The sequence below is a fragment of the Eublepharis macularius genome, chromosome 16 (assembly GCF_028583425.1).
Source record: "Eublepharis macularius isolate TG4126 chromosome 16, MPM_Emac_v1.0, whole genome shotgun sequence".
Lineage (NCBI taxonomy): Eukaryota > Metazoa > Chordata > Lepidosauria > Squamata > Eublepharidae > Eublepharis > Eublepharis macularius.
Genome location: NC_072805.1, coordinates 31,925,124 through 31,948,029, shown reverse-complemented (window position 1 = coordinate 31,948,029; position 22,906 = coordinate 31,925,124). Strand labels below are relative to the sequence as shown.

Below are 22,906 nucleotides of genomic sequence, written 5' to 3'. Positions count from 1 at the left end.
ACTGACATAGAATGATCTGATGGCCCCTAGCTTCGATGGTTTTCTTTTTTAAAAGATTTGACAAATTAATAAAGATGATGGCTATCAATGTGTCATAGATTCCCAGGAGAATTTGGACAAACTATAGCTCTTAGTCTGATCCAGGAAGGAAACTTTTATGTTTTTAATTATCAGGGATTATTTAAAATATTTTAGAAATCCCAAAAAGTTAATTAGTTTATTATTCATTCTGAGCTTTAGCTAGATGTAGGGCCCAAAATATTTTAATTACCTGTGACCTTTGAATGAAACTAGGTAGTTTTTGGATCAACTCAGAGAGGAAATTCTTATCTTTTTTTAATTATCAAGGATTATGGAAACTAGTTTGGAAATACCAAAGAAGTTAATTAATTCATTATTCATTCTTAATCTTTCTTGGATGTAAATCCAAAATATTTGGATTACGTGTGGTGGTAGGGATAATATTGTTCCCCAAGTCTTCTGCACCCATCCAGGATGCAAGTTAATGCACAGGAACTCATCTTCAGCAATTCCCAGAGACGGGCACAGCGTGAGCATGTTCAGAGTAGCCTAGGACTGCAGCATGCCAGAAGCAGGGAGATTAATAATACATTCAATTTAATGAGAAGGCAATATATCTAAAGAAGCCTTTCTAGCTTTAAGAGACGTTATTTGATTATCTCCCTAGGCACAGATTAATTTTTTTTAGTTTAGTTTTCTGTGGAATGATTGAGGTGCAAAAGTCAGAGTATGTTTTTAGCACTATAATGTTTATTGACAATACAGTCGAGGAATATAGTTCAATCCAGTTTCATAAGAAAGAAAAAAAATGTCCCAAAGGAACTTTTCTGTCCCAACTTTTCTGTCAGTATTCAAATACTGATGCTAGTGAAGGCAACAGAGTTTGGGAAAAGTTACTGATCTAGTAACCAGTAGCCCACAGACTAGGGAAGAGGGTTTGATTGTGATGGGGTGGAAGACACTTTATGATCCCAAGTAGGTCTGCTAAAAGAAGAATGTTGCTTGAGGAATGAACTGATGGATGGAATCATGGATGGAACCCACAGCATGCCAATTTGACAAAGGTTCTGGCAAAGGTTCAAAAAGCATCGCAGGTATTGCTCCAGTACTTGGTTTGATGATTTCAACTGGCCATGAGTTTGCAACAGATAAACAATAGAAGAACTCTATCAGATAGCAGACTTTCCTCCAGAATTTGGCTAAAAACAGAGCACATGATTAGTGCTTTCACTGTCTACATGCAGATGGCTGGTGCTGCAGTTGAATTTGGAGGGGGGGGGGGGGCGGGATATGCACAAATCAAGACCAGAAAAGGAAAAATGATTATGATGCCATCTGAGTGCTCCATAGAAAGAGTGGAAACAAATGGTAATTCCAGTTGAAATGGTTCAATGGAATTAACCATGGAAACTGATTTTTTTTGTTCTGTTACCCTTCTACTTCCCTTCTCTTGTGTATCTGCTCTTTTGTTCACAAAGCCTTGAGGACGGGCACTATTCTCCATTTTCATTTTGGTAGAGGGAACAGCAGTGGTGTTGTGTATAGACTTTTAATTGCAATGGCCTGTTTTGGGGAGACAGCACTGGTATGAAAAGAGGTGTTCAAAATATATTAAAGAATATATACACACACTAATTAAAGGGTGGGTAATTTGTAACCAAGTTCCCTTATAGAGACCAGTTTGTAAGAGAAGAGACATGTAAAATTTCTGCAAGTCATGTTAAGTTTATTGCAGTTGAGAACACAGTTATTCCGGCATTCAAATCCACATTCACATGGGTGAGATATTCTTCCTGCATAGCAGCCAAGGAGGACAGTTCGATCTCTCACCAAGCAATGGTTTCCCCCTCCCAGTTCACAAAAGTGCCATTATCCATCTCAGAGAGGTGGCCAAGGGTGTTCAAGATTTTCTTTACACTAGCATCCACTGTTAATGGAGCCTGCCCCTAGAGAAGAGAGAATAAGAGATCAAGCATAAGCAGGTTTACTCAGAAGTAAGTCCCATTTCATTCAGTGGCGCTTACTCCCAGAAAAGTGTCCTTAGGATTGCAGCTTAAGTGAGTTAAACAAGGCATATTTGTGCTGTGCAAATACAACAAAAAAAGAATGACAAATGCGTAAAATCAACCAACACTACACACCACATCATTTCATGCATTGCATTCGGATATCAGAGGAAAACAGACAAAAGGCAAACAGAGGCAACCAGACAAAAGGCAAACAGAGGCAAATGTTGCTCTGTGCGTATGGAACTTTGTTGCTGTGGCGGTTCATCCAAAGGGAGCATGAACACCTTCAGACAAAATCTGACACTTTGGCAGTTGGCCTAGTATATAGTAGCCAGAGAGTTAACTCAAAACATCTAAGAAACAAAATAAAGCAAGGTAAGATTAATCTATGGACTTCACTGACATAGGACAGGCTGACGATCACTGGTTTAGACCCAAATTGAATGTTGTTGTCCTGAACAGAAGGACCTGATAGGGTGCATGTCTGTTGCAGAACTGGCAACCGCAGAAGCCCAAACCATGTAGCTGAAGTTGATCCACCCATCTGTACAAATGAGATTACACCATGAACAACCTACCACTGAATATCCCATGTCCGTCTGCACCCATCCAGGATGCAGGGCAACACACAAGATCTCGTCTTCAGCAAACCCCAGGGACTGGCACCGAGTGAGCATGTTCAGAGCAGCCTACGAGGGAGACACAGAAGCAGACGGGTGAGTGACGCGTTCTGATCTATGAAAAGGCAATAGGTCATTTGGAAGCTTTTGTTGATCCAAGATATTATTTGATGCTGTTTTTTATTGTAGTGTACACCTAGCCTTTCCTTGACCTGGGGGGCCCAGGCTAGCTTGATCTCTTCAGATCTTAAAGGCTAAGCAGAGTCAGCCTGCTTAAAGTTTGGATGGGAGACCATCAAGGAAGCCTAGGGTTGCTATGCAGGTGGAGGCAATGGGAACCTTTGTTAATTTCTTGCCCCTTCCAGGGCCTACACTTTATGCCACCTTCTCACTACATGGCTGAGTATGTTTCTACTACTAGTACTTTTCTTCTTTGTGTACACAAGCTTGCATCCTGTATTATGATGTGAGTGAAACCTCAGCCAGGAATTGGAAAAGAGTGTGTGTTATGGAAAGACACTTTATTCTTATCATGTCAGCAGAGCCAGCCCTTCACCCTTTGCTCCAGAGGCATGTCCATACCTTGCTGCAGCGGTAACTAATGAAGTGTCCCACATCCAATATCAAGGGATTTGTGATGGAGCCTCCTTTGCTGGACATGTTGACAATAGCGGCTTTGCTGCAGCTCATCCCTTTCTGGTTTTTTTCCTTAGACGCCTTCCTCAGCAAGGGCAGGAATGCCTGGAGATGGAGAAGGAAGAAGCAAGCACAGCCACTGAGGGCCAAGCTACACATGACGAATGACACTTGAACAGCAAGTGTATTTCTCCCTGTTCACTTGCCCTCCACTCAATCCACTTGCCGTTCAAGTGTAATTCGTCATGTGTAGCTTGGCCCTCAGTCTGTCCAAACAACTAGGGCCCTTTTCACACTGCTTACCTGCTGCCGCAACGTCGCGAAATATCATGCAAAAAATGCAGAAGATACTGTCTTCTTGCGAGAGTTTTGCGCAATGTCGTGCAAAACTCTCGCGAGAAGACGCTATCTTCCATGTTTTTTGCACGATATTTCGTGATGTCGTGGCAGCAGGTAAGCAGTGTGAAAATGGCCTCGGCCAAAGACACAAGTGCTACTCAACTGTGGGATGGCCACATTCTCTTACGAGCTCAACCCAATGAGAGTTGTTTATAGTTCTTGATCAATGGGTACAGATCTCCCATGCTGCCTCAATACCACAACCACAACAGCGGCACCTCTTCTGTTTCAGTTAATTTATGTTGCTGTTAAAGGCATAGCACCTTTGTCTGAAAAAGAGGGAGTGATCCTACCAATGAACGCATCACTAAGGGCTCTCAACATGATGAGACATTTTTAAGAAGTAGAGGCCCTTCCTTATGCTTACCTGGCTCACCATCATGGCCCCTGTCACATTGTTTTGGTACACCTCGGACATGTTCTCTGGTGTCTCGGATTCTAGACTGCCAGGCCTTAGAATCCCGGCATTGTTGATCAGGAGATTCAGCCCGGCTCCTTGCAGGTGCTCCGTGACTCTGGCTGCAGCAGCCTGGATGCTGGATGGATCAGTAACTTCTGCAGCAGCAAAGAGAAGGTCAAAATGGAAAGTGAGCATAAGATTTAAAATATGACCAGATTAAAAAAACCAACAGAGGCTTAACAGTACTAAATTACCGGGGTCTGAGTCCCAGCCCCCAGACTTGCCAGGAGGGAACAGTGGGAGGCAACCGGGAGGCAGCGGCCCTGCCACCCCAGCCAGCAACCAGGTCCAGAACCTGCCTACTCCAGGGGGAAGGGGCGAAAGGCCAAAGCCTCAGAGGGCTGGAGGGAGCAGGGAGAGACCAGCTAGTCCCACCCTCCAGGGGGAGGAGGGGGGGCTAAGCAGGCCAGAGGAAAAGGGCCAAGGCAGGGGGCATAGGGACCCAGCAGCAGCCCAAACAGAGCCCTCACCAGCCAAGGAGGAGAAGCAGCCACTACAGCCCAGAGCCACACCCTGTCTAGAGGACAGCAGCCTGGCTCAGGAGGTGCTAGGAGCCAAGCCTCTCCAGGTGGAGCTGCCACAGGCATTCTGGGGGAGGAGATGGGCAGCCCCGCCCGGCATCAATGAGCAGGCAGCCCAGAAGCTGGCCAGGGCAGCTCCTCGTGAACAAGGCCAGGCAGGCTCAGCAGCACAGAAGCCGTCTGGGGCAGCTCCTCATGAGCAAGGCCAGGCAAGCTCAGCAGCTCAAAGGCCTACTAGGGCAGCTCCTCGTGAGCAAGGCCAAGGAGACCTCAGCTGGGGATGACTCGCATTCAACCCCACCCTGCCAGCAAGGCAAGGAAGCCTAGAAGGGATTAGTGATAGGAGGGAAACACCTGAGGGGAGGCACAGCTGGCCAAGTCAGGAGAGGGAACAAGCCTGGAAGGAGGGCGGGGCAGAGAAAGGAAACCCTATAAAAGGTGGCTAGGAAGAGCTCTGAGGTGGTGGGTGTAGGGAGCAATGGTGTGGAGTGAGAGCAGAGCAGTGTGAGAGTGGAGGCTTGGAGGAGAGTTCTGGGAGGAGGAGATGATGGAGGATGCAGGGGGTGAGCAGGCTAGGTTGAGCAGGCCAGCAAGTGGACTGAGAGGGAGTCTGGGTGATTTATACCGCCTCTCTTTCCACAGAGCAGGGTCCTGCAGCATCCCTGGCATCCCTCTGATGTCAGGGCTGGCTCAGCTGGCACCCCGCCCAGCGGCAGCAGTGACAAGCCCTAACACTAAATATTAAATTGTATTGCCAAGCAAATAGGAGAGACCCAAAACTGGAGATAATGGATGCTAAATAATTATTTCTGGATGAAGAAATCATTAAAAACTATTCAAAGACAAGATGGCACTCGTATTTTGAGAGATGAATGATTAAGAACATGGTTTCAATGTAGAAATAGATGGAGGGAGCAGTTCTGTTCAAAAATAAGTTCCATTTTATTCAGTGGAGCTTACTCCCAGGAAAATGTCCTTAGGGTTGCACTGTAAATCTGCCAACTTCTCCATTAACATCCCCAATTGATGGCAATTTGGGCCTAGTTAGAGCTAAGGAAGCCTTTTCTCGGGGAAAGTGCAGTCATTAAGTTCCCAGAAAGATAGGGGATGAGATGGAACCAGTCACAGAAGACAGAACCCAAGAGTGGGTTTTGCACTCACATTCTATCTCATTAATGCGAAGTATCCTGGGAGTGGGCTGAGTTGCTCCCAATGTGAATATGTGCCAGTTGCAGAGGCATGTCATCAGGTCTAGCAGGACGCTGATCGGTCACCCCAGATCAGGCCATATTGCAGGCAGCATGGCCCGCAATATGAAACAGAGGTCTTCATTCTAGTCTCAGATCATCTTAGAGTGGGACCACAAGTGACGCCTGACACAGGTTGGACACTAGTCAGCTTCCCTCAAGTTTTGATGGGAAATGTAGGCAGCTTGGCGGAATGTTGGACAAGTGACAGTTGAAAGTCCATTGGACAGCAGTCAGAGAGTCAAGCTGCGAGGCCAGGATGCCTACATTTCCCATCAAAACTTGAGGGAAGCTGACTAGTGTCCAACCTGTGTCAGGCGTCACTTGTGGTCCCGCTCTTAGACTTCATCCTTCTCTTTGCTGGTATGGTGGCTGGGGGACCCCTGCAGCCATACACCTTCCTTGGGCTGGGGGCCTGCTTACCAAAATAAGTGTCAAGTCAGGGATTCTTGCTCTTTGGATTTTGTACTTTGAAATTCTGCCGCGACTTTTGTACTCTAGCCTGACAAGATAACATCTGATTTAAAGACTAAACACCTATATAGTATATTAGGATAGTTTCTTTGCGCTTATAATTTTTCTCCTATTTGCATAATTCTATAATTATACTCTTTCTTTTAATAAACTTTATTAACTATACTTTTGTGGTGTTATCTGGGTTTGGGGGCTTCAGTCTGAATCCAGTACTTTGGCCTATTGGTGACAGCTATGCCAAAAATTGTTTTGTGGAACTCATTCTGCAAGTATCCTACCTTGCAGGGGTGAATTCTTTTTAAACATCAGGCAGGGCTGGAGGTTTGTCCCTTGGTCTCATAGCTGAAAGTTAGCCAAAGAGACTGGTAGTGGTTCTTTCTCTATTACCTTGGGTAGCTAAGTTTCACACCCTGTTTTAGTCTGTTCTGCTCTTGACCTTGATCCCAAAACGTTCTGTATAGACCTTCCCTAGAGTTGTAGCATAAGTAGCAATTTGAGATTTGTTTGTCATTTGAGATTTGAGATTTGTTTGTCATTTGCACTATGAAGCCAAATACTGTTCCCAAATTCTTTGCTCAAATTTAAGATTTTTAAACAGACCTGAGTTTTTTTTTATCATACCCAACAGCTCCTTATTCTCCCTGCCTTATAACTTTCCAAAGAGAAAGAAGTCAGGAAAAGAAAGAGGAGAGAGGAAGACTGGCAATAAGAGAATCTTAACTTCCACATAATGCATTCAGGAGTGTATTGTGCAATCCCATGCACATATACTCCAATCTAATCCCATTGATTTTAACTGACTTTGACTGTAGTAGTTCTGCATAAGAGCGAGTCAATAGCCACTTTGAACCCATTATGAAGGAGGAAAATGGGATTTCTTCACACTACTTTTCGATTGCTGAAATGTGTGTAAGAGGAGCCACAACTCAGTATATTGTATTTGCCCCAGATTCAATTCCAGTATCGTTGTTTAAAAGGCTCCCTGGTAAAGGGGATAGAAAAAAACTTCTAGCAGAGACCTTTGAGAGCCGCTACTGGTGATTCCGCACACATTGGATAATGCTCTTCCAATTCTCTTTATAGATCATTTGGAACGGATTTTTTTGTGTGCGGAACAAAAAATCCACCTCCAGCAATTGATAAAGTACATTGAAAGTGCATTATCCAACTTGTGTGGAATGATGTATAATGAACTAACTTGGTATAAGGCACAATGTTCAGAAAACACACATCAGACGAATGCTAGAATATCCTTCATGCATTGAGTTTCCAACTCGCATGAAATAGCTCTGGCTCTCAGTTCCTATGCCCATCAATGCAAGAAGTGCCTGGCACATACCGAGTTGGATGATCTTGACTCCCTGGTGCTTGGCAGCCAAGTTCCTCAACTCCTAAAAAGAAAACAAACCCAGAGACTTGTGACACAAGAAGAAGTCTGGAAAACTGGTATGGTTGAGATACATGGAAGTTTGCTGGGTAAACTTGGGCCAGTTACATACTGTCTGCCTAAGTTATCTCTCAGATTTGATGTGAGGATAAAATCAAGGATGTGAACCTCATTTGGTCCAAGGTGGGGAATAGATACAGTAAATAAATAAATATACTTTAAGATCATTGTGAAATACAATTAACTGGAGTTGAAGAGATCTTGCATATATCCTCAAAAACCTAAACTGCCTGCAAACTGCCCTGTGATTCAGAAGCTGAAAAAAACGAAACTTGCCAAAGACCTCAGATCTCTTTCCTTCTGGACACCATAGCCTTGGCATCAAGGGGAATCTTTTATTCAGGCCCCTGTCCTAGATCCCACCCAATTCCCTCAAGAGCTCACCTGGGCACGGGGTCCCTCTGGCTCCCGACAAGTGGCAAAGATCCATTCTGGACTGTTGCTGCTCTCCACCAGCTGCCTGATAATCTCCAAGCCAATGCCCCGGTTGGATCCCGTCACTAGGACACTTCGTGCATTCAGCATTGCTGCCTTGTCTGCTGTCGCTTGATTAGTGAAGCCTCTGGTGTGCACAACCAAGATTATATTCTATAGTTACTCCACCCAGATTTGCATAATATAATTAGCTAATGGGAAATATAGACATTGACTCTGTTCCAGAACCACACAATTGCCCATGATACAAAAGAAGATAAACTAGGGGTTGTGGGTATTGTAGGTTGCAGACAGGCATTGACTGGACTGGAGAAGTATGGGTTCTTGACAGGGAGGAGGAGATATACCAAAGGGAAGGCAATCTGCCCTCAACACTCCATTTTGGTAGATTTTTCACTCACTCCTATATATGGTTTTCCTTCCACTTATCTAAGGAAGCAAGCAGCAACTAATGGAAACTCATCTCTAATATATAAAAGACAAGTTGCGTTCCCGACAACTCACCTTTCATCCTGGTGCAGGCCCACTGAGGGGCCTGTGGGTGCACCTGCGCCAGGCCTCTGAGGGACCATGGAGACAGCAGGCAGGCATGGCGCAGTGGCGCAGCCCTACCAAAGCCCAACAGCAGGGGCCTGCCCAATCAGTTTTCTAGAGCCTGTTGTATTTTTCCACACAATGGGCTCTTTTGCTAGTACTGAAATAAATAATATTAGTCTGCACGTTGCCACTGGACTTCTGTTTTAATTTCTCTCTCCAATGACACTTCAGCTTGTGATACCAGCTTTTATCAGCTCAGCACATAAGCATTAGAGTTTCTGGCTGTTAGCAGCTTAGGGGATAGAGGGCAAACTTAATAGAATTATACACATGGATGTTTTCCTCAGGTTTCATGTTTTAAACTGAGTCAGATTGGGGGTGTATGTGGAATCCACACAATTTTGTCCCCTAATCACCCACATTTTGTTTCCCCCCACATTGCTGCCGTATTTACCAAACCTGGTTGGTTGGTTTGCTTGTTTTACTCTGTTTATACCACATCTTTCTCCACAATGGGAACCCAAGGTGGGTTACATAATTCTTCTCTCCTCCATTTTATCCCCACAACAACCCCATGAGGTAGGTTAACCTGAGAGTGTGTGACTGGCCCACAGTCAACCAGCAAGCTTCCATGGCAGAGCAAGAAATCAAACCTTGTTATCCCAGGTCCTAGTCCAATACTCTAACCATTATACCACTCTAGAGTGATACTATCTTTTGAGAAAGACCATAGTCAAACCACCTTTGCATGCTGTGTGGAAGAGATGATGTACACGATTGCCCGCACCAGTGCTATTTTCTAGCCTCATCCCCCATGGCCACCTACCCATCTCCCCGTGCCATGGGAGAGCTTCTTCCTGCCTTTGGTAAAAAATGGTAATTGACATACCACTATAGCATTAAGCTACAATGATAGGTCAAGTACCACTTGAGCCTGCTGATGTGGGGAGCGCGGAATATAAATCGAATAAAATAAATTTTAAAAAATTAATTAATAAATAAATACACTATAATGATTTATGGTGACTGGCATATAATTATAGCTTAAGATCAATGGATTGATTCATTGATTGCCTGCTTTTCTTCTTCAATTGTGATCCAAAAGAGCTTACAATTTCAATCTTGCCTCTTTCATTTTATGCTCACGACAATAACCCTGTGAATTCAGTTAGGCTGAGATATAGTGACTGGCCCAAGGTCACCGAGTGAACTTGGGCCACTGAGTGAACTTCCATGGCAGAATAGAGATTTTAACCTGGATCCTACAATCCCTACTTTCTCTACTACACTGTGCTGACTTAGCCTGGAGTAACTCTGCAAAGGATAGCACTATAAATTTCCTGCATTTAGTATACATTGGTTATTTTTTTTTCTGCACTCCTCTGCATATAACCTCTGACTCCCATCTGAGGATATTTACTTATTTATCTACTGGATCTGTTGCAGATGGATATGACGATGTGACCTTCAGTCTATGAAAACTCCTTTCACAATGAAATCAAAAGGTAAAGACTCGAGTTACTCTGCATAGGATCGTACATTTTAATCTGTTAATTCTTTAAACTGCTGCCAGATCCATATTTTGATTTTGCTGTAATGCAAAGCTGTGTATGACCGACTGCACTTTTTAAAAGCTTGGATGTGCTGTACAAACAGCTGAAGGACTGTGAAGGGTTAATTCTTCACAGAAACAGAGAGCCTTGAGTGACAGGCTACTCCAAGGAATCTGATCGGGTAGCATGAGCTGAACAAAGACTTCTGAACTGAATGCTGGGGAGAAGGCAGTCTGATTTCAGCTCTAGTTGAGAGGGGTCGAGTACTGGCAGTTTTAAGATTCAGCCCTGCCTGATGTCAGGCTATGGATGACAGGATACAGCAGACAGATCTCTGGCCCATTTGCAGTAAGACACAACTACTTAGTCAAATGGATTTTATTCAGAAATCAGATCATTTCCATATGCAGGTCCATAGGGCTACTTAGAAACAAGACAGGCATCTAAGCAGCATGAGTAGAAGTTGACAGGAATGAGAACATGTGAGAGACACTTCTCTTTTCTAGTTTGCTCTCCCCCCCGCTCCCAATTATAAACAATACTTTGCCGCTCTTTCTGTGTGAAAACATTTGTGATATCACAATGAGTTGCTAGGAAGAAAGACATATCATAGTCTGAGAGAAAATACAAGGTCATAAACACTGGAGTCCAACAGATAACCACCTGTGAAGACTGAGAAATAATTAGAACACTAGTAAAGGGAAATTGAGTTACACCAAGATTATGTTTACAACAACTGGATTAAGCATTATGTTTAGAATCAAAATTGGCATGGATGGATGGGTACAGACATACATGACACCTGAGAGCAGTTTAACACAGACAGGAGAACTGGGGGAAAAGTTGGTAGGGAAGTTCGGGAAGTTGGCCAGACTCCCATTCGGGCCAAAGGAAGGGGGTAGATCTTCTCGTGAGAGGAGAATTTCCCTACCCAGTCAAACAGGGAGTTAGCTCTGAATATATCTCCAGTCTGGGGTGGTTAGAAACTTCCTTTGGAGACCTTAAGGATCAGTTAAAAACTCAAGACGAGTACTGGTGTTTCAAGAGAAGGGGTTTTGGGTACTGGAAAGAGGGTACCGGCCTTCTAGAAACCAAAACAGTCAGAGAATACTCAAAAAAAGTGTACTAGAGTGTTTGAGAAAACACTGAAACAAAAGCTTCTCAACATAAAGATTTAAGTAATTGTGAATAGCTTAAGAAACTCTTATTAGCCTGAAACCTAAGAACTAAAGTCTGTGCATGTACTGATTGTACCTCAGAGTTATCTATACTGAGTTACCTCAGAAATTTTCAGCCCCTGATTTCACCTGATATTCCCCCCTATGTTAAATAAAATACTTCGTTATTTTTAACAAAATATTAATCTGCATTAATTATTCCGTTAATTGCTGGTTTCTATCAATTTCATCGGCAGTGGAATGAGAATAGTAAGAAATCAATTGAATCCTGCTTTGCATTATCTACTTTATAATCATAACAAGAATGAATAAAATCCAGCCACATGAATGCACTTGGAGTAGATGGTTGTTGCCGCAGTTTAAAGTAGAGGAGCAGAACAGCGCAGATAGATCTTGAAAAAGGACAGTTTGTAATGCCATCTGAATCTTCTCCCAACAATAGTAATTCCAGATAAAATAGCTGTGCAGAAACCACTATGAAAACAGATCTTCCTCCTTTGTTTCATTTTTATTTGTGTTCAGAGCTCAGCACTGGCATTGTGTGTCTGATTTTAATTGCTGTAAACCGCTTTGGGAATTGGCATGTGCCTGAAAAGACCAATTTTTAAAAATGCACGCTAAATAAAAGGTGCTAGTTTGCACCCAGCCTCAGTATCAAAGGGAGAGATCTGACATTTTGTCGAGTTCTGTTAAATTCATTGCAGATGAAAGCCCAGCAATTCATGCGCTTGCGTCCCACATCCTCCTCACACATGAGGCACTGTCTCCTGCAATTGAGGGGTTGGGGTCTCACCAAGGAACAGCTGTCCCCTCCCAGTTCACAAAAGCGCCATTGTCCTTCTCAGTTAGACGGCCGAGGGTGTTCAGGATGGCTCGTACACTTGTGTCCACAGTCATTGGGGCTAGTCCCTTTGAAAAGAAATCGGTGAGTCACACATTGGCATTGAATGATCGATGAATCAGACTAATCAAGTCTGTCAATTACATGTATACCATGGCCGAATCCACACTACCTATTTGATTCCGCGGCTTTTTCGCAAGCGGCGCGCTATTCACGCAGATACTTACACGCTTTCCTGTTCCGCGTGTTCCCCACCATCACCGCACCACTATTGCACCTTCCCTCCAAACCATGTGATATTCATGGAAATCCGTTTTCTTCCCTTTTTTCTTTAACAGTGCATAATGGTCAGTATACCGGTAAACCAACCTTAGTGAGCAGCGGTTTGTGCGGGGAAAGAAACGGTCACCGGAGCCAATCAAAGATAAGGGGGAGGGTACATTGCCACTTCTCAAAATTCAAGATATTGGTATACCGGATAATTGACCCCTTTTTTTAAAAAAAAGGGAAGTGACATGCGCCATCAATTCTGATGGCAGAGGATGGAACCGCCCACAGTAACGCTGTACTCGGTGGTGAGTGGAGAACTGATTGCGCCATGAAGATGCACCGGAAGGGTGGATGTAAGGATGCACAGCCTGGTAGTGGTATAAAGGAGATTGCCACGACAGCGCAAGATAAGCGGAAGATGAGTGAGTGTGGATTTGCCCCATGCATCCTTATACCATGATATAGCTTACACCATATCTGGATGTCCAGATATGCAATGCAAACAGGAAAGCACTCTCGGGTGCTGCCTCCTGTTTATAGAACTCCATTCCTCTTGAAGGTTTGCCTCAACACATGTGGAAGTAATATATGACTTGTGCAATTAGGGCCAGATACTTATAATACTAGACAAATTGTTTCTTCCAGCAAAGTAACTTCTGGAATTCACTATTGCAAGGTATGATGTCCACTAGCTTCGATACGTTTTTCAAAAAGATTTAGACAAATTCATGACACTTAGACCTATCGATGGCTATTATCCACAATAGCCAATAATGGAATCTCTTTGTCAGTAGTTGGGGAGTGGAATTCTAGGAGGTAGCAATCCTTCTCTATGCAGGTTGTAGCAAGAGACGGGTGTGCCATGTCCTCCCCCACTCGGTTGCACTCTACTCACCTCATTCTTTATTCCTTCCATTCCCTTCCCCTATTGTGGAAATTGTAGTGCCCAGAACATTTGACACAGATGATCGGGCGTTCTGGGAACAACAATTCCTAGAAAGAACTGAGCAGGTGGTGGAAAGATATGGAGCGTGGTACATTCTGATGATGTAATTAGGCGTACCAGCCTCAAGGTGGAACCTGGAGTTACAACTCATCTCTGTACTACTTCTGTATTGTAAGGAAGAGCAGCTTCAGAGAACATACTCTGGCATTAAATCGCCGCTGAGCTTCCTCCCCCCTCCCAACTCCCCCCTCAACTGGCACAATCTGCAAAATCTCCAGGAATTCTCAGACTAGAGTAGGAAACTCTAAGAGTTCCGTGCATGCCTTATCCTATAGATATAGTTCCCAGGATGCAGTGTGGGGGTGGGGGATGAAAGAAAGATAGATGATCCTACAAGAATTTTCCTTCCCCTGGGCGATTTCCCATGGCCACACAACGTTCATCCCCATTAAACAGGAAAGATGAATTGGAGTGGGCTTGCCTGGAAGAAGATGGGGGAAAATTCTTCTCTGGCCCAGATTTTCCATCCAGGAGGGAAAGGTTTGGCCACATAGAGCCTGACTATCGGCTATAACTATGGGAATTAGGAGCAGGACTGTGAAAACTGGGAAAGCACCACTGAGGGTGATCAAGGTTGGGACTATAGAACATTATTTTAAAGGGAAACCAAAGGTGGGGATTCTGATTAAAACTTACTCTTTTAGAAACACTCTGGAATAGAAGGGCCCGGTATGCTGCCTGTTTACTGCTGAACTGACTGCACGAAAGCCTAATCAAATACTTAAAACTCTGGATCCAGATATTATTTACCAGCTCCAGATCTCTAAATCTTCCCTGTTAGACTTACCTGTTGTTGTTACATAGATGACAGTGAGACTGGTGGAGCCCCCCAGGATTAATATGGAGACTGCTCACACTGCCTTCAGCATTTGCCTCCAAAGCGGACTACACAGGCATGCTATGGTTCTCTATTCGTGTGAGTGTGTGTGAAAAGTGCCATCAAGTCACAACTGACTTATGGCGACCCCAGCAAGGGACTTTCAAGGCAAGAAGATCCCTGGAGATCCCTGGCCCCAAGGAGGTTTGCTTTGCCTCAACCAGGGCCAGGCCTTTTTTGGTTCTGGCGCCTACCTGGTGGAACTCTCTGTCTGTGGACAGCTGGTCTCAACAAGATCTGGGCCGATTCCAGATGACTAACCTTAAGGCATTTCATGCCGCCCTCTTCCGGATCGCGACAGGGAAAATGCGAAATATCGCGTTTCCTCGCGCGAGTTTTGCGCATCGTCGCGCAAAACTCACACGAGGAAATGCGATATTTCGCATTTTCCCCGTCGCGATCCGGAAGAGGGCGGCATGAAACGCCTTAAGGTTAGTCATCTGGAATCGGCCCTGCTATCATTTCTCCGGGCCTCCAGGATGGAGATGTTCCACCAGGCTTAAGGAGGATGGGGCGGATGAGCCACCCAACCAGCCCCTCCCAGGGTGTGTGTGTGGGGGGGATATGTGCCAATACCACACTGGCAGAGTTTTAACCATCCTGTCCTATGGGCCCGAGGTGCTATGTAGGAGCAAAATGATCTGCCTTGTTTATGTTTAAATGCTGTATCTTATGGTTGCTACCAATGTTTTAAATTGTTTTTAAATTTTTGATGTAAATCTGCTCTGAGCCCACGTGCGGGGAGAGCGAACTATAAATTAAATTAATAAATAAATAAAATAATAAAGTGAGAAGCAGAGGTGGTTCGCCATTGCCTTCCTCTTCAGGGACTTCCTTGGTGTTTGCCCGCCCAAGTACTGACCCTGCTTAGTTTCCAAGATCTGACGCGATCATGCCGCCTTCCCTCCCTATACATACAAGACAATAACAATATTATCCATTCTGGGGCTTCCTTAGCTATGGGCCTAAAGTAAGTAAATCATTTTGGATAGCCCTGTGTTAGAAGGAGTATGCACCTTGAAGCACCTACCTCTGCATTTCCCATGTCTGTTTGCACCCATCCAGGATGCAACGCAACGCAAAGGATCTTGTCTTCAGCCAGTCCCAGGCCCTGACACCGAGTGAGCACGTTCAGAGCAGCCTAGGAGGAACATGGGCCAGAAGCAGGAGGGAGTGAATGATGCATTCAATTCTGTTCTTAATTTTAATGACATAAACTGAGCAAATACTTCAGCCTTTGCATAGTATGCACGCCCCTACCTTGCTGCAGCGGTAATTAATGATGTGTCCTACATTCCACCCAAGGACCTCGGTGATGGAGCCACTTGCACTGGACACATTGACAATGGCGGCTTTGCTGCAGCTCATCCCTTTCTGGGGGCTTTCCTGAGATGCCTTCCTCAGCAAGGGAAGGAATGCCTGGAGAAGGAGAAGGATGAATCAAGGTCAGGCGCACAGACCTGCAGTGAGAGGGTTGGCATCTCTTCACCAGTTCTAATGCCACAGTGTGAAGCCCCTCCAGTCACTCCCCTTTTGGATGGCCTTGTGATCTCAGGGCCAAGCTACACGTGACGAATGACACTTGAACGGCAAGTGTATTTCTCCCTGTCCACTTGCACTCCACTCAATCCACTTGCCATTCAAGTGTCATTTGTCACTTGTAGCTTGGCCCTCAGGGGCTTATCAAGACAGTAGTTATTTATGATCCTGGTTTGATAGGTACAATTCCCCTTCATCTCCTTCCCAGCCCAGCCAACGATGCCACACCAGTTGAATTTCTGTATAAGTTGGTGGAAGGCTTGCTTTTGAACAAATGGATGAAGTGATTTTTCTTTGTTAAAGAGAGAATTCCTAAGCGATCCTGTTTTGATAAAAGGATTGAAACAGAGCTTCCAAGCTAGCCCTCCATCAGCAAGTCGCAAGGAGAAAAGACAGCTTTCTTCAAGGATTTAAACTTTTGCCTTCTGCAGGATTTTTAAGTGATGCTGACTGTGGAAAACATCTGATAACTGTTTAAAATAATTAAGAGAGACATTGATATTGATATTTATTGTCGCAACATTTGTGATATAGGCACTGATATTTAAATATTGTAATATTTGTTTGCAAATATTCACTACACATTTATATAAAAGCGTTTTGAAGTGTATTTAGTAGGTGTTCACATACTCTGTATCCTTGTGACTTTTTGTTCTGTGATTCTCTCGTTGCTTTTCTCGTTAATATCATCACAGCCCCTTTGCCCAGAAAACAGGTGATGATCCTTCTTCAGCCATTAGCAGTGCAATCCTAAACACCCTTCTGGGCCCATTGACTTCAACAGAACGGTATGATTCTGCTTAGGACTGTGCCATTAGTCTCCAAATGTCAAGATCTCTAGACCTGGTCAAAAGTTACAGAAACTGAATGCACGTACAATCTGTGTGCAGACTACGGCAGATTCCGCACACGTTGGATAATGCACTTTCAATGCACTTTATCAATTGTTTGAGGTCAATTTTTTGTTCCGCACACACAAAAATCCATTCCAAATGATCTATGAAGAGGATTGGAAGTGCATTATCCAACGCGTGTGGAATCATTTTCTTCACTGTGCATTAACTAATTCTCCTGTTCAACGCATGTAAAACTCAATGCATGACTTAAACCCACATTTATCCTGGTACTGGTTTGCATTTTCATTTGTAAACGGAATGTACGTTGGCTGTTTCCTTCAAACTGGAGAATGAGCATACATGCAGGATGTACTTGCAATCCCTGTAACATGTGAACAGGACTTCTGGAGAAGCACCTAGGAGGTCCTTACCTGGCTCACCATCATGGGCCCTATCGTGTTGTTTTTGTACACCTCGGACATGTTCTCTGGCGTCTCAGATTCCACAGTGCTAGGCCTTACAATCCCAGCATTGTTGATCAGGAGATTCAGCCCAGTTCCTTGCAAATGCTCCGTGACTTTGGCTGCAGCAGTCTGGATGCTGGATGGATCCATAACATCTACAACAGCAAATTTTTACAGGTAACTAAAGATGAGCCACTGCTAGCTAGGAAGTAATTCTGCAGACCACCCTCTTCCACTCTGCACAACTGCACTCTTGTCACTCTTGCAGGGCAGAGAACTAAGAGCTAAGCTACAAGTGGTGCCAGACATGTGTTTTTTAACGTGTCTGGGTCTCGTAATTGTACCTAAGAATTGTAGTTTTCAAAGACAGTTTTCAAAGACAGAACCACTTGGGGTCGCTGGGGGAGAGGAAATTTGCAACTGTTTTCTTGTCCCTAATGCAGGAAGGCAGGGGAGAGGAAGAGCTGGTAGTTCATCTCTCTGTTGAGATTGCAAGAAAACAATGGCAAAATTCCTCTTCCACAGCGATCCTGCACAGCTCTGCCTTTGGAAACTGTCTTTGAAAAGCTCTTCTCCTCCCCTTCCTCCCTTCCCCAGGGACATAACACTGTTTTCAACTACAGTTCCCAGGTAAAATTATGTCCCTGACATGTTAAAAAAACATGTCTGGTGTCACTTATAGCTTATTTCTAAGTGTTCTTGCTCACAGTACACTGTTTTGTGTGTGCATGTAGGATATGTTTATGTATACAAATAAAAAATCGGTAATGCATGTATAAGTGCATTTACCCATTCAACTATGATACATGCCTGTGCTATTGTTGTCCTATTTAAATTCCCCACTGAAAAGGCAACAGAGGGAAGGGAAGAAGACAGGAGTGTGATTAACTGTGGGCATGAATATATGTTCAGTTCAACTGTACAGACTTGGTTTAAGTGCAAACCCCTAAGGCTTATGGAGTGAGCACACATGATGTATAGGATGTGAGAGAGGATTTAAAGAATGAGGGAGAGAGGTGGCATCACAGAGATGGTCTGGAAAGTAGTTATTTTTGTCACAGAAAATCGGAAACCTCTTGTTAGTTAATAGGTTTCTTTCTTTTTTTTTGGTTTCTTAAGGTTTTGTTAGCTGTTATTTTTTACTTTGTTATTTTTGTCTTATTTTTCTATTATTCTTCTATAAAAATCCTAGTAAAAAAACCATCTTGTGGCTCGTGCCTCATGCATGCCTTGTGGTTCTCTTATCACAAACCCCTTATCTCTGTCATCATAATGCAAACATTATATCTTACATCTTAAAACAAAACCTCTTAAGGTCCTGATCTTCGTGATTAGGTGGAATTTCGTGAGGCTGCACGTTTGAACAATGAATGGAATGCCGCTGCTGAAGAGGAAATCTTGCGTTATTTTCTACCAACAAATCCAAACTCTACACAGTCATGCTCAGGACTTTTGGGCAATCACAATTTGTCTCACACTTGCCAAGAGTATAGGCTGATTCACACAAGATGGAGGTCCCAACATAAGCTCCCTAGAAGCAGATGGAAGTGGTTTTGCGCTCACAAAGAGCAACGCATGTGGGTGTGCCATTTATATATCCAGCACCTCCACGTGGGGTGCAGCCCCTATAATTTTGTAGAATCGCCACCCTTCCTCAGATACAGAAGACTATTCTTTGATCACTCAAAGAGAGATGAGAAAGGTCAAAGTTCAGTGGTCGGATCTCATGCTTCTACTTCAATCTCTGGATCTTTGGTTAAAAGTTGCCCAAGTAAAGGGACTGGGAAAGTCCTTGGCTGGAGACTTTGTAGAGCAGGAGTCCCCAACGTGGTGCCCGTGGGCACAATTGTGCCCGCCAACACCTTTTCTGATGCCCACCAAGTGTTTTAAGGAAGTGGGTGGGCTAGGTGGAATTTTTGCCAAGCATCGCTTCTGATTGGCTAGGGGAGTATTGATTGGCTGTGCAGATTTTAGAAAACATTGCTTTGGCAGAAACTGCTTCCACAGCACAAGGCATGTGTGACTGAAAGTAAGCTGTAGCGGCCATTTTGTGTCTCACTCTGCTTCTTGCAGCCAGTGCCCTAGCGTGGGTTGCCAGCACCCAGGGCAACTCCAGTCAGGTGGCGCCACTGTCACTACGTGCATGCATGTGAATTGCATGCATGCGCTCCCAGGACCGCGCAGGGCTCCCATCCACTAGCCTGGCCAGGAAAAGAAGGCTGCTAATCCCAACTCAGGCAGGAAGATGGGGGGGGGGGTGTCCAGCGAGGTGCTCGCTTCTCCTTCACTGGCAAGGCAAGCCAAGGGGAGGGGGGCAAGCTCACCCACTGCTCAGTGAAGTTCTCGGGTGGTGGAGGTGAGAGGAACGGTGGTGGGGACGGGGCTGCAGGCAGAAGGCAGACTGCCCCTGCCTGGTCCACGCTTGCACATAAAGCACTCCCCGCCTGGCTCCACCAGTGCCTGTGCTGGAGACATGGCAGGCAAATTGGGGAAGAGGCATGAGCTGCGGGGCAGGGAGGGCTGGGAAGCGCTGCGGGGCCATGTCACCTCCCACCTGGCCCGACCTCTGCGGTGAGCATTGCCGTGCCTGGTGCCTGCCTGCACCACCACTGCCAGCTCTGTGCACTCCCAGCCAGCAGCCACCCCCGCTGCCCTCTCTTTGGTGGCGCCCAAGGCAAGCAACCCCCCTGCCCCCCCTAAATCCAGCCCTGCTTGTTTTGTGGCAGCCATATTGTTGCTGTGCCTACCACCCTGTGTCGGAATTCCAAATGTGCCTGCAGGCTCAAAAAGATTGGAGACCCCGTTGGAGAGCTACTGCCAGTACGAAGAGACAATATTAGACAAGATGTCAAATGGTCTGACTGTATCAGGCAGCTTAGTACATTTGGAAAAAATCGGTAGTCCTGTAATATGAATCCCACCTATGCAAAACACACTCTGGAAATGGGGAACAAATACTCATTTAAAGTGCAACACAATGCTCTCGTGGAATAGCCCTGTAAGAAGAGGGGATTTGGAGCACTTGACTCATACCCAATTGGATGATTTTAACTCCCCGGTGCTTGGCGGCCAGGTTCTTCAGCTCCTGAAAGAGACCAAAGCCAGAGACTTGTGACACAACAGACAATCTAAAAAACAGGTTTATTTCAGATTATGTAGGAAGGGAAGATCCCTAAACTGGATAGCCCAGGTAAGCTTAATCTCATCAGATCTCAGAAGTTAAGCAGGGTTGGCCTTGGTTAGTAATTGGATGGGAGACCTCCAACAAAGACCAAGGTTGCAGAGGCAAACCACTTCTGTTAGTCCCTTGCCATGAAAACCCCACCAGGGGTTGCCATAAATCAGCTATGGCTTGACGGCACTCTCCACCACCACAGGAAGGGAAGCTAGGAGGAGGTTCAGTCCCACTTGGCATGTGGTTTTGCTTAAGCATGCCTCTGTTGTATAGATGTGGGACACATGAAGCCGCCTTATACTGAATTAGACCATAGGTCCATCAAAATTAGTACTGTCTACTCAGACTGGCGGTGGTTATCCAGGGTCTTGGGCAGAGATCTTTCATATCACCTACCACCTGATCGTTACTGGAGAGGATGGGGGTTGAACTTGGGTCTTTCGGCATGCCAAGCAGATGTTCTACCACTGACCCATATACCCTCCCCACTAAATAATCCTGCAGAAAACAGAAAAACCTGCTCACCCTAGGGAATCCAAAGGGATCTGTACAAGGTCTTTTGGTGATATTTCACATCAGAAAAAAAGGTGTATGTCAGTGTAGTCCTAAGAAGAGTTACTCCAGTCTAAATCTATTGATTTTAATAGGCATAGATTGGTGTAACTCTGCTCAGGATTGTACTGTGCATGTAAAAAGCTCAGATTGAGCCTATCGGGTACTGCCCACACAATAACTCAGTTGAAACTAGGACTGTATGCTTTGGGTTTGTTCTCCAGAACAATTTTGCAAATTAGTTCCTCCTTGATAAACTGGGTGTTCTCCCTGCCACCCCATCCAATTCTTCCATATATTGTGTTGAACAGAACAAAGAGCAATCCAAGGAACCTTGAATTCAGTGGGATGTACTATTTAGAAGCTAAGGATGCAGTCTTAGATTTATCACATGCTAGTGTTTTGGATTATTTAATATGGGCATTGCATTAAGAAATAGCTGATATGCGTTTAAGGAATCTTGCAAATTCACTCCATAAACAGCAGGGCTGAACTTGGGATGGAAATCAGGATCCCCTGTTGATGGGCTAAGCAGGGTTAGGCCAATAGCGGGCTCTAGCTTTGCAATTTCCTCCAAAAAGACTAGTAAGTCTGGACTCTACACTGACATACCTGCTCCCCACCTAGAACCAAAACTACCCTAGAAAACTTACCAGATCTTACTCATCCCCCAGGGAGCCTCTGTTGCCTTGGGTACATCATCCTAGATATCACCTTGTTCTGATATCCACCCCAGCTTTTACGATACCTGGGCATGTGATGCTTCTGGATCCCGACAGGTGGCAAAGATCCATTCTGGATGACTGCTGTTCCCTGCCAGCTGCCTGATGACCTCCAAGCCAATGCCCCGGTTGGATCCCGTCACCAGGACACTCTGTGCTTTCAGCATTTCTGTGCCTCGCCCGTTAGTTGTTGCCTGGAGATGAGTGCAGGGCCTGCCTGGTTCAGCTAAATGCAGTCCCCAGTTTTCTCCACCCAGCTTGCATAAAGAACTTGGCTACTGTATCAGCTCACATGCTGCTGTTGGCTCGATTCCAGTATACCTAGCTGTTGCCCGCAATGCTACAGGAAAAGAAAAGAAATTGGAGTTTCTTGTGAGTTGCCTATAAGCATTGCCTTGTGTGTGTCTGGTAAAGAGCTTCTAGTCATTTGAGGAGGGGGCAGAAGGAAGGTAACAGACTTTGAAGGCAGAAAGAAAAGGAAAGGGTGCCTGGAAGGTAGCCTAGGTTAATACTTGGCTGTCTCAGGGCCAAGCTACAAGTGACGAATGACACTTGAACAGCAAGTGTATTTCTCCCTATTCACTTGCCCTCCACTCAATCCACTTGCCGTTCAAGTGTCATTCGTCACTTGTAGCTTGGCCCTCAGTGTAACCTTTGGACAGTTATTTGCCCCCTGTCCTAGTCTTCTGCAGCATTCCAGAGCCTGAGGTGACATTCCATTAAGCTTTTCATCTCTTTTTATTTCGGAGCAAGAGGGAAGTAGAGAGACTCATTGTTACTGACAAAGGTCTCTGTGGAACTGATGCTGTGATTATGGCAGCAGGATTTGAATCCAGTGGCACCTGAGAGACCAACAAGATTTTCAGAGTGTAAGCTTTTGAGATTCAGAGCTCCCTGTCTGAAGAAGGGAGCTCTGACTCTCGAAAGCTTACACTCTGGAAATCTTGTGGGTCTCTAAGGGTCAAGCGACAAGTGCTGAATGACACTTGCCTGGCAAGGGAACAGACTCACGTGAATTCCTCCCTGTTCACTTGCCATTCACTTGCGCTCCACTTGATCAAGTGGAGAGCAAGTGGAGGGCAAGTGA

At 45.0% G+C, this 22,906-nt stretch overlaps 2 protein-coding genes and 1 long non-coding RNA gene across 5 annotated transcripts; 1 reads left to right on the top strand and 2 right to left on the bottom strand.

Annotated features, from left to right (window-relative positions):
* Positions 1-1,732: 1,732 nt before the first annotated feature.
* Positions 1,733-8,372, bottom strand: LOC129343851 (C-factor-like). Of its 2 annotated transcripts, XM_055000234.1 has the most exons (6): positions 8,219-8,372; positions 7,727-7,778; positions 4,053-4,240; positions 3,233-3,391; positions 2,609-2,719; positions 1,733-1,967 (listed from the first exon to the last, which is right to left on the bottom strand). In XM_055000234.1, exons 1-6 carry the CDS (start codon positions 8,357-8,359, stop codon positions 1,848-1,850), a joined length of 771 nt encoding a protein of 256 aa, XP_054856209.1. In that variant the 5' UTR covers positions 8,360-8,372; the 3' UTR covers positions 1,733-1,847. The 2 variants fall into 2 exon arrangements, with proteins under 2 accessions (XP_054856209.1, XP_054856210.1); XM_055000235.1 differs by lacking the exon at positions 7,727-7,778 and having other exon boundaries at positions 8,219-8,354.
* Positions 2,638-15,881, top strand: LOC129343853 (uncharacterized). The gene is made up of 3 exons (XR_008598347.1): positions 2,638-2,746; positions 10,253-10,311; positions 15,597-15,881. It is a non-coding gene; the product is annotated as an uncharacterized LOC129343853 (long non-coding RNA).
* Positions 10,273-22,137, bottom strand: LOC129343852 (C-factor-like). Of its 2 annotated transcripts, none has more exons than XM_055000236.1 (6): positions 21,846-22,137; positions 20,404-20,455; positions 17,338-17,525; positions 15,792-15,950; positions 15,562-15,672; positions 10,273-12,446 (listed from the first exon to the last, which is right to left on the bottom strand). In XM_055000236.1, the coding sequence occupies exons 1-6, from the start codon at positions 21,984-21,986 to the stop codon at positions 12,327-12,329; spliced, it is 771 nt and encodes a 256-aa protein (XP_054856211.1). In that variant the 5' UTR covers positions 21,987-22,137; the 3' UTR covers positions 10,273-12,326. The 2 variants fall into 2 exon arrangements, with proteins under 2 accessions (XP_054856211.1, XP_054856212.1); XM_055000237.1 differs by having other exon boundaries at positions 12,393-12,446; positions 15,548-15,672.
* Between the last annotated feature and the right edge of the window lie 769 nt (positions 22,138-22,906).